General features: G+C 43.0%; 1 protein-coding gene across 1 annotated transcript in view; it reads right to left on the bottom strand.

The window, feature by feature from the left end:
- MACO1 (macoilin 1) overlaps positions 1 to 12,052 on the bottom strand; it is a 61,432-nt gene extending 49,380 nt beyond the window's left edge. Inside the window, exon 1 of the mRNA XM_083625535.1 lies at positions 11,610 to 12,052. Within this exon, the coding sequence (XP_083481661.1) occupies positions 11,610 to 11,689 (80 nt within the window). The 5' untranslated portion in view covers positions 11,690 to 12,052. The remainder of the gene's footprint in view (positions 1 to 11,609) is intronic.
- Positions 12,053 to 12,084: the final 32 nt, after the last annotated feature.

The following is a 12,084-nucleotide window of genomic DNA, read 5'->3' as shown; positions in this document are numbered from 1 at the left end:
ACCATCTTTAATTAGCAACTTGTCACTGTACTTTTCTCCATTTCATTTCCCTCTGACCTCATTCTTTCACGTATTCATTCACTGTTTACAATCCCCACCTTCCAAACAAATGTGTAGATAGATAGATAGATGATAGATGATAGATAGATAGACAGATAGATATACACCTGCAACTCAAGGTAACAGTTCATGCAACTGATGAAGTGGACTGTAGTCCACAAAAGCTTATGCCATAATAAATTTGTTAGTCTTTAAATTTCCACAAAACTCTTTTGATGTTTTGAACAGAGGAAGAATACATAAAAATGGAAATCAAAATCTACCAGTTTAATTTCAAACTCCTCTCAAAACTAAACCTGCAGAAGATTGGTATTAGGCACTATCAAAGCTATGCAATGTTACAAGGAACTGCATCAACAATGAAATGAAGGCTTTATTACAGGTGGTGTCAAGGAATAGAGACGTCAAAGGCTATTTTTAACAAAAAATAAGCAGCTACAAATTAAGAGTGCAAAGAATAAAAGGAGAGAACATATCAAACTGAAGAATGTCACTTTGAGATAAAGACTTTTAATACAGGCAAACGAGAAGGAGAAAAAACAGAAAAGCCCAATCAACTCAAGATGACTGAAAGATTGTACACACACAGTTTTGGCAGCAAGCACCACTCTTTACATATGAGAGATATGACAACAAGCAATTAGAAAGTAGCACGTGCCAATTTCTTAACTAACTAGATGGGGAAATGGGGGTAGGGAAGTTCCAGCAAAAATGCCAAAGGGAAATAATTAATATTTGGCAACCCCAAATATTCTAGAGAAAGATTGAAGTTAAAAAAAAAAAGGCAGTTGCCTCATACCAGAGCAATATGATGTCACGGTCTATGAGCATTTAGTTAAAACTCCTCCTTATATTTGCTAGCCTGCCTAAGAAAAGGGGAGGAGAAGCTAAGTAAGTTCTTGTAAAGGTTCTCTGCCTGACCTTACTGAGGGGCAATTCTTTATCATCCTAAATTCAATGTAAGCCTACGCAGTAACACAACTGTACATAATACTGGGAAAGCAGGATTGATAATACTAGTCTGTTTTCAGGCAACCATTCCAAAATTATCTATCGTCTGCTCAGAAAGGATATTTAGTGCAGTAATGCTGGCATTTGTACATTTTAGAGCTCATGTAGGTAAAGAACTGCAAGTTTTGAAAACTCAAATACAGAAAAGACTAGCTTCAGTGAGAGGCAGCTAGGTTCAAACTCTTCTTGCTGGGTTATTCATCCATGCATTTCTAATGTTTGCATTCTGAAACAGTGCAGAGAATTATATTACCGTATTGGCCTGAATATAAGCCTCACTTTTTTCCCCAAATTCCGACCGTAAAAAGTTAAAGTGTGGTTTAAATTCACAACCTTACAAAAATGGGCTTTTACGATATCGCTGCTGAAACAGACACATGGTAAAACGAAACAGGTTTGAGTGCCTGTGGAATTTTAAGGGAGTGGCTTATATTCGGGTATTGTCTCCCCCCCCCTTGAATTTTAAACATGTGGCTTATATTCGGGTGCAGCTTATATTCGGGTCAATATGGTATATATTTTTCTGAGTGTGAACCCCTCCTAATTGGGGCTGAATGGTGCTTTTAGCAATGTTGCTGGAAGATAACTCTTTAGACAAGGAGACACCACAGAGGACCACACAAGTGTGCTTTAAGCAATCATGGGCAGGTTACACAAGATGGACTCCCAGCCTTCCACACTACAGCAGCACTGAAGCAGTAAGATGGAATATAATGCAGGCTTCTATGACAAGGCCTTGTAAACTTCACCTCTGTAGGAAATCAGCTCATTTGCTTTAGACCACTGGTATTCAACTGGTGGTTCACGACCCACTAGTAGGACCCACTAGCAGCTGAACCAAGGTGGGTCGCAACAAGACTACTACCACCATGCAAATATATGGTAATAAACAGATCCCCAACTGCATGTTTCAGTGCTCGTCTCAAAAAGTTGAAGATACCTGTTTTAGAGCACCCACTGAAAATATACACACCATCCATTTTCTTCCTCTTAAAAAAAAGAGAGAAAAGAGAATTATAAGAACTAACTTCATCACCATTCCAGGCTATCCCTTTGAAAGACTCCATAATATAAGCTTTGTCTATTGGCTTTTTGTTTTTGTTTTGTTTTGTTTTGTTTTGAATTTAGCTTCAACTCTGTTCCAAAATTTGAATATTACATACCATAAACCAGCAAAGCCTTTAGAAGGGGGGGCTGTTGTTATTTATGGCAGCAGCAACAGCACCACCACAGTGTGTCTTGACACTTCAGATGTTTTCAAGAAAAGAATGTCTCCATCAAAGGGAGTTCAGCCCTGGGAGCAGTCACTTAGTGGACAAGGAAAAGGGAATTAAGTATATGTCTTTAATACAACTAAATTGAACTAACTGTAAATATCACTGTAAAAATGATTCTTTACTGAAGTCCTGAGCATCAGCGGCGGAGCATATGCCTGCGCTGCCCAGGGTGGGCACGCTCCCGAGGGGGGCGTGGCGTGGAGAGTGCCCTCCCAGGCACAGGATAGCCACTCAGGTGCCCAGAACGGTGTGCATGCCCTGCAGCCAGGGCTGGAGCGAGCCACCCACCGGGGTGGATCGTGCCACCCATGGCGGACATTCGGTTTGGGGTAGGCTTTGGAGTCGTGGGCGTGCGGCGTGCTGAATGTTACCCCCCTCAGTGATGGCACCCGGGACTATCTGCCCCCCCTGCCCCCCTTCCTACACCCCTGCTGAGCACTGATGTTTTAAGTGCCTTGCCACTGAAGCCAGAAACACCATTAGGTCCATTAATTTCAATGGGTTTACTCTACTCTGAATAAAGCTTAGTTGGCTACAACCCAGAGTTTTTACTTGCCTTTCTATTATCATTATGTCTGCATACAAGTTGAAGAAAAATACAGTATAGGAACATGTTGTTGTTTTTCTAAATTCTGTTGGGAAATTGTTGTGAATCTTGGTCAGCTCTCTCCCAGCCAGTCCTATGATCCACTGTACTAATACCCCTTGTTCACTGTGCTATGACTGAAGTGGTCCCTTAGGACTGAGCTGTCCAAAAAATTAGATAAAGACTCTGATAGACATGAGTCCAGATGTGACGAGGAAGAAAAACATCCCCTTCTCTCTTTTACCACACAGTTCAGCAAAGTAGCTCCCCTACTGTGCAGTCCGCATTTTATGTACAACTATGATACTAGTATATAAAGATTGCTGCTACTTTAAGGCAGATCAAGAAAATACCCTAACTTGAAAGTGTGCAGACCATGACTAATGTGATTGCATGCAGCATTCCTCTCATGTCATGACCTACTGATTATAGAGTCAGGATAGGTGATATAAGAAAGGACAGAAGAGGAAGAGCATTTTTAAAAAAATAAGAAAAACATCTTTGATATGCATAAAAGAGGCTAATCCTCATTAGCACATGCTTCTTTCTCAAACGGCATTTACAGTCTGCCAAGGAGGCATGCTTGTAGAAACTGTCAGTAAGAAATGAAATGACAAATAGGAAATAAAAGTTACAGTCCAGGTAAAACAAGCCCTAAAATCAGCATGATTCATCAGTACTGGGGACATACATAGAGCTGGCACATTGGGAAATGACAAGAAGAATAAAACTTCTGGCATTCCACTACAATCCCTTCCTGAAACAGAAAACTTAAGATGAAATTCATGATTTATAAGGGTCTTCTAAAAACTGATCAGAAATTTTAGTGGCTGTGCAATTTTTGCAATTTCTGAAGTGTTTCACTTCTCAACTAAAATACTCTCAAAATGTTTTTGCTATCCAAAAAGGAAAAGAAACTGAATATTTTAGAAAGAGTATAAAAATGAATTTTTAAATGCTAAAGGTAAAACACGTCAAGAACAGGAGCCCATTTTGCACAATGGCTCCAACAACAAATCTACAGACAAATGTGAGTTTCTAAACAGGATTTAGATAAGAGAAGGCCAACAGTACTGCATCCAGCCACCCAGCATATGCCAAGTCACAGATGGGCAATGTGGTACTGCCCAGGCCAGCAGCAATATGTGAAGTGCCAATAGCTGCGCACAAGGCTCTGCGTCTAAGCTGGTCAGGCACACATTAGTCTCCCAAGCACTGAATGGAGGTCTCCATCTTGTGTCACAGAAGCTACTGGGGCATCCCTCCCTTAGAACTCAGAAGACTGAGGGGTGGGGTGGCTCCGGAATGACACTATACTCCAATGTGTGCTGCATTGAGCTTAGACAGTGCTGGGGCCTGAAAATGGATCCAGGCTGCCCCGATTTAGACAAAGATATTCAGGCTACAGTACAGAAAGATGATTCCTAAGCACAAAATGCCCATTAATGAACTGTAATCTACACACTGCACTGAAGGAACCCATGCAGGAATTTCAGTACATTAGTGTTCACCATAAAAAGAAATATCTGTTTTATATGTATTTGCTCCTACCTACTGCATCTACAGATCCCAAGTGTACTATAAATAGAACCAACAGATTATCACGGCCCATGATTTTCAACAATCTGCTTTTCAGCTCTTTCTGAACATCTAAAATTCTCCTTCAAGAATATTTTAGTCATACAACTGAATTCAATATCCCTTTACTTTGCTTCTGCTAAGGAATTCCAAGTCCACCATCACCACCAGCAGAACTCCATTTTGACCAGCAGGCTCAAGAATGCCTAAGAAATCACTCAATGATCCACCACTTAAGGAAATATTGAAAATTCAATTCTTAAATTAAAAAAACTTGGATTTAAATATTCTTGATGCAGCATGATCAATGTCACATTATTTTGCTATTTCAGAACACAATGTGTCTCTGACATCTAGAATGCAATTTTGAAACACTAATGAATTTTTTTTAAAATGTAATAAAAACTTGCCAATAAATCTGGATTATTGTTTTCAATTTCTAAGCATTGTACATTGCCTTGGAGCACAGGGTCAACTTATAAATAACTACATAATCATTTTAGACCAAGTTTGGAGCAAGCCTTACAATATGCTAGGGATTGCTTACTGAAAGGATATCCCACACCTCAAAAAATGAACAGTGTACTACCTTCCCACTTTGATACTGCAAGTCTCACCCACACATGCTTCTTGACGCAAAAAGCGATCAAATGAATGTACAGTGTATTCAAAGTAAAGAACACTTGAAAGACAGTACAGTTTCTTTCTTTAAATATCACCTGCACAGGATTCCCCCCCCCCCCTGTTTCTTTTGCAACCTCTTGCATTTTCGTTGCTTTGCTTTCCCAAAAGGAGTAATGTTGCAGAAAAATATTTCAGATGAAAACCTGCACAACTAGTCCCATGAGACCATGGGATTTGTTTAGACTTGTTTTTCCTGAGCAGCAGACCCACCCCCATCCTACTGGGTGGACCACATAGCAGACTATTTTGGAAGTTGAGAGGAGTTGGTGAAACTCTTAAGAGAGGGAAGATATCAGCTATTTAACTTAAAAATTATACTGGGCGCATTTACATAGCTGCAGCAGAAGGCCAAGTGAGAAGGCACAGGGTACTTCATCAGCTTGGCTTGGAGCAATTACCACTTGACTCTTCCCCTCCCCAAACAATGACCATCCCATCCGGTCATTTTATCAATTATGTAAGAACAGGCGCCTACTTTCCGTATTTTTGTTATCCCACCCTATCATTTTCCCTTCTGCATTGTGTCTATTAGGTTGCAAACATGTGGGCAGGGACTTTGTGTGTGTGTGTGTATAAACAACACCTAGAAAATGTCCTCTGATGAACTTAAATAGTTCCTTGAATCCCAGACTTTAAATGAATATGCACCAGCTCAGCATAGATGTCTAAATTAATGGATACCAGCACAAATTAATGGATACCAGCACAATACTAAATAATAATAATACTAAATAATAATAATAAAATCCAGCTCTAGAACCGGCTGTTGTAGAAATAATATTATTTTTAGTAATGATACTTAGCATTTATGTAATGTTTTAAAAGCATTCAAAGTCCTCCACATACATTTACACATGAAGCTTTACAACAGCTCTTTAAAGCATGTCAGTATATCCCCTACTGCAGCTGAGAAGAGCAGCTTGCCTACAGCCACCCTTTCAGTTTATATCTGAAGTAACATTTGAACTGGGAACTTTGGTAAGATATACAGGTGGTTAGAGAATTGGTTATGGCCAGCAAGATCAAAGTTCAAAACTGAACTTTACCATAAAGCTCACTGTGTAACCTTGGGGCAGTCACTCTCGCCCAGCCTAATCTACTTCACAGAACTGCTTTGAGGATAAGATGAATTACCCACAGTCTCTGTACATCCCCTTGAGTTCAATGAATCACAGAATCATAGAATTGTAGCGTTGGAAGGGACCCCAAGGTCCAGCAGCAGGAGCACAACAGAAGCATCCTCTGGATAGAAAGCTAAATCCTGCTAAATTTTAGATTTTGGGTGTTCTAGAAACACCACCAATATTTTACACCCCCCCCCAAAAAAAAATCAAGCAAGAGCTTTCGTTAACAGTAAAACACAAATACAAAAACAAAAAACCACCATTCCTAGAAATGAAAAAGTCAACTAGCAACAAGCATTCAAATTTACAGGGCTGTGGACATTAATAATTCTAGTAATTGGAAAAGGGTAATTATTTTTTGAAATCCTTACAGAATCTTATGTTCCTCTTTCACAACCTGAAATACTGTAAGTGAATATATCTCCTAATTGGTAGTTACTAATAAGCAACCATTTCTCACTATCCCTTAGCATTAGCTGCTTTATACCAAACCTCATACAGGCAGAGATATTATGCATCCACCTCAGCTGGAAGCCAGTGCAATCTACTCTAGAAATATGACGACAGAGAAAGCTGATAGCTTATTCAACATGCTACTGTTTATCACAAACATCTATGTGAACAGGCAAGTCTGACAATGTAATACAGACCTGCAACACTTTCCTCAAGTGACCTACTAATCAACAGCATTTTGTCTTTCTGACACACTTTATCAGATCCTCTTTGGGCCTGGGAGTCTTTTCCTTTCACCCTCAGGCAACTGTGCTTTGTTCATCCACCCCCAACATCTCTGCAGGAATATTCAAAATAAAGCCAACAAACCTATTTTGCTATTGGCAGGGAAAAATAAAACACAAGGAATATATTCTGCTGCATTAGGATTTAAGAAATGCAGGAAAAAGGCTAAAGTCACAAATTAATCTGCTTAATAAATTAACCAAATGTCTGTAGCACATGCTGACCAGCTTACACATGTTCAACAGGCAAGTTGACTGTATTAGCCTCATATCTGCAGAAAGGGCATAACTGCTAAATTAAAATAAACTGCTGTGACCTTGCAAAGCAGGATCCACAAAGCTGAAGCCACACCACCACACACAGAGAGCAGGGGCCATGTTCCTATGGCTTACACAACCCTCTGTAGTACATATGTGATTAGCACTGGCTTTTGCTTTGTTATTCCCTAGCATGTGCAAAGGACACAGTCTCCCTGGTCTTTTCCTTCCATTACTTTTAAAACATGTAACATCTTCCACTGCCATCCCCTCCAGATGTTCTGATACTCCAACTTCCATCAGTTGAAGATAGCAAAACAATGTTTTGCAGCCAAACACTTCCGGAGGGCATAAAGTTGAGAAAAGCTGATCTACATAAGCTTGAGCTCAAATGGGACAGCTTGTAATACTCATAGCTAACAAAGAGAATTTACACTTCAGTGGCTAGTTCTACACACAGGTAAATTAACATTAAATTGTTGGGAGGCCCAAACCCCACCTCTGATAAGATCCTGCTGCTTGCTGTACAGTAAGAAAAGTAACAGAGAAGCACTGTTCTGGTGTTTGTGTGTAAAGTTGTATACACATGTATTAAAGTAATTAATGTTCTTAAGCAATCACTTATGCTATCTTTTTATAACAAAATTGTGACTTCAATTGGGCAAAGTCTTTGAGGAAAACCAATTTCTCATGGTTTAGTCTTGTCCCAATTTACGGTATTCTTTAAGATGGCCATTTATGGACGTAGCCAGGATTTTTGTATGGGGGGTAGGCCTTTTGTTAGGGGGCCAGAACCTTAGTTTGTTATGTATTTTAACTTATTTTCATTGATTTGGGGGAACAGCTACGCCCATGTGGTTAAGTCAGTGGCTACTGTGAAGGCAGAAGTCATAAACTGCATAACATTGGGTATTAAGCTGAAGTTTTGCTTGGTCTCTTTTCCAAGTCTCAATAAAAACAGTTTCTTAGGCTTTGTAAATGACAACTGCAATTTTGTCTGCCAAAATTTCACATCTATTAGGCCCCCTGTAATTGTACAAACTGACAGCATAACAGCACTTCTGCAAGTTGTGCATAATTTTAACACCTGATGAACCAGAAACTGTGAGTCCTGGCTGTAAGAAGTAAATAGAGCAAGGTAAATAGAGATGGCTCTAGCCAACAGTCATTTCTCTAACTTATAAAAGAAGCTCCCCAAGACCTATTTAATAGCAGATGGGAAATAGCCATGGAAAATCCTGAGACCCACTCACCAGAGAATATGAACAATATCTTCATCATTGCCTTTCACTCTGACACAGCTTTAAAAATAAGTCACCATACAAAAACGGAAGACGACACAAAAAGAAAGTGAAATAACACAACTTGGGAAGGAGGTGTGAATCAGAGCATCTCCTGAATAGATATGAGTATTCGCAAAGAAGGCAAGAACATATCAGGCAAACTTTTCATTCATGAAGCGATATAATATAGCATAGCGTGACGGGACTGAAAGAAAAGGTTAAATGAAAAAGGGATAGTGGCCTAAGAAGAGACATCACAAGGAGAAGAAGTCAGTCATTTGAAAGACTGTTTGGAAGTCCTAAGGGGAAGGGGCTTCAGTGTTAAAAAACATGTTTTGATCACATACTTGTGGGAGTATTCAGCATATATTCAATAAGAGGGCACAGTGGGAAGGTAGTTAGGGACATGGGATGGAATTGTGGCAGTAAAAACAAATGCAAGGGAGAATCTGAGAGCCTATCTGGTGTGGGGTAAAAGAGGACTGCCAGTTTCTGGAGGGTCTTCCTCATTGCTGTGAAAGGTGTGTTAGAGGAAGATATGTGCGTGGGTGGGTGTCCTTTGGAGCACATGGGGAATCTGTGGCCCTCCAGATATTGTTGGACTACAACTCATGTCATCCCTGACCACTGGACACACTGGCTTGGTCTGGGTGGGAGAAGCATAATGAATGGGGAAGTTGTAGGTCTGTCATGGCACAGAAGGTGGAGAACTCTTAAGGGTAGGACTATCAATGTGCAAGTGAATACCCAGTGGAATGGGGACTTCAGCAGAATTTGCGAGGGCAGGGTTTGAGAGTCAGGCCTGTCACTGTAAAAGTGGCTCAAATGAGTATGGGGTAAGTGGGATCTCTGTCAGTGCAGAGGACAAGGACACAGTGGGTGGATGACTCTTAACAGCAAGAATTGTCAGTATGTGTCTGGGATACAGTGCATTGTGTGAGGGGATCCTAGGGAAAGGTATATCAATGTGTGTGGGGTAGACTCTTAAGAGTAGGGCTGTCAATGCAGGGCAGGGTTGAGCACTGTGGCAGGAAGTTTGATTGGATGGGACAAGCAGGAATAGAAGTATGACAATCACTGCAGAGGATGACAAATGAACTGCAGTCTGACAAATATATCAATAGAAATACAAAGGAGGGAAAATAATAGTGGAAGCCTAAAGGACCTTTGAGTTAGGTGCAGTGGTAGTTGAAGGGTGGGTGGAAGGCCACACAACTGAAGTGGGGTGGGGCTTCAGAATACAGTACCAATCTAGAGTAGCATGAGTGACAAAACTGAGAGCAAACAGGACTACCACTCTATGGAAAGTGTGACTTCAAAGTAAAATATAAATGAGGAAACTCTTAAGGGCAAGAATAGTCAGGGTTGTGGGTGCCCAACTGATGGGTGTGATTGCATTCTAGGGAAATGTATTCATCTATGTGGAGAAAAACAGGGAATGGAGGCCACTAAGTGTAGGGTAGTCAATGTAACTGAAACCACAACTGTGGTGAGGACATCAATGGGAGCAAAATGACTGAAAGAGCACTAGCACTGTAGGGAAGGTTGTATGGAACGGGTTAAGAGAAAGGCATTAGAGGGGGGACACTCTGTCTGGTACTGTATCTAGAAACACTTAAATTGCAAGAGTTGTGGGGCGCGGAAGAAATGGCAACTAAAGAGGAGGTGTGGTTTCAGGGAAGAGGGGTGGGGGAATATTTCAATAGAATGCAGAGCATCATTCACTTAAGCCTCTTAAAAAGAGAAAGGGTATGTGTGTTGTTAGGGAGATCATAGAGGAAAGCTTCCCACAATTGGGAGAAGGGGAACCAAGTTCTAAAGACAACTATCTTGGGGGAGGTGGAAATTGAGCCAGAAGTGAAGCTTCTGAGGCCACAAAGCATTTGTGTGTGTGTCACTAAATAGTTTGTCCTGTCTTTGTTGCAGCATTAAAAATACAATAATTATCAGCAATGATTTGAAGACATTCTAACAGATGCATGGGAAGATAAAGTGTAAGAACACGTAGCTTGTGTGTGTGTTTGCACACACATTGGAGTGGGGACTAGGCTGTGGCTTCACAAGAGAGTAATGGGATGGGAAATCTGTTAACAGAGATTGCCCCTGTGAAAGCCTCAAAGCAAGAGTTGTCAGTGTAGATGTGAGTATAGAAAAAATGTGGGGAACTTTTGGCCCAGCAAGCTTGGCCAATGGTCAGGGATGATGCAAGTTGTAGGGCTCACCACATCTGGTATAGAGGGAAAGGGAGGTTTCTAGAGGAAGGGTTCCCAATGTGAGGCATGGGGGGGGGGGGAGAGAGAAGGCTCCTAAGCATCAGTCTTCTATTTGTGGGTCACATCCCACTATTGTGCTGCAGCCTGACTTAAGAGCAAGCAGGGCCATCATACAGAGGCAGTAAAATGAAAGAAGGCGCCCCCAATGCATGTCTGCAGGATCGGTGCCAACCCCAAGTCTGAGCGGACTCTGCGGGGGGCAGAAACGTGGGAGAGAGACGTTGCTTCAGAGGAAGGCTGAGGAGGGATCCGAGGTAACTATTAAGCGAGAGAGAGAGAAGGCAAGGCCCACTCAGGGCTACCCCAAAGCGTTTTGAGGGGAGGAGAGAGAAGTGTCGGGCGTCGTGGGAGGGGGCTACTTTTGCTTCTTCTGAAGACAATGGCCCAGAGCGCCAAAGAAGCGGGGCCCTGAGGGGAGCCTGAGGGCGGACAAAGGGCGGGAAGTGGCTGCATGAGGGGAGAAGCAATTGGGGTGTGTGGAGGAGATAATGAAGGGGGGCGTGTGAAAGTGGTGCGCGTGTGCGTTTCTGTGGGGATGAGGGGAGTCCCGCCAAGCTCGCCTGTCGTCCTCCTCCGTGTGAGGAGGAAGAGGAGGAGGAAGCCCCGTCGGGGGCTGAGGCGGCGAAGGCGCCCCCTCCCCTGCTTCACCTCAAAGCCAAGAGAAGGAAGGAGGGACCGGCGAGGCTCCCTCGATGCCACTGACAGGCCGGGGCGGGGCGAGGCAGGTGCGGGCCATACCTGCCGTAGATGCCCTCAGTGATGCGGTTCCGCTTCAGCGGCCGCCGGAGTTTGCTGCAGTCGGCGCTCCGGCGCTTCATCCTCCCGTCCGGCCCGGCGAGACCCAACCCGGCCTGGCCCGGCGGTGGTGGTGGCGCCTGCTGCTGCTGCTGCTGCTGCCCCCCGTCGCCGCCGCCGCCTCCTTCTCCGCTCCTGCCCCGCCCGGGTCACAGCGACAACATCCAAGCCTGTCCGAGGGACCCGCCGGAGGGAGTCTCAGCGGGTCTCCGGGTCTGGGGTTTTGGGGGTTTTTTGGCTCGCCTTTCCCCCCTGTCCCCGTTTTCTTTCTCCCTCCTTTTTTTTCTCCCCCCGCCCGACTAGGAAACAAAGAAATAAAAAATAATTTCAGATCTGTCCCTCCCCGCCGCCGCGTCCCCGCGCGCAGCCTCCGCGCCCTGCCCCGCCTCCTTTCAGGCATAAGCCAATCGGCGGGAGG

This window comes from Podarcis filfolensis (genome assembly GCF_964270895.1).
Source record: "Podarcis filfolensis genome assembly, chromosome: 8".
NCBI lineage: Eukaryota > Metazoa > Chordata > Lepidosauria > Squamata > Lacertidae > Podarcis > Podarcis filfolensis.
This window is presented reverse-complemented; position numbering and strand designations above follow the sequence as displayed.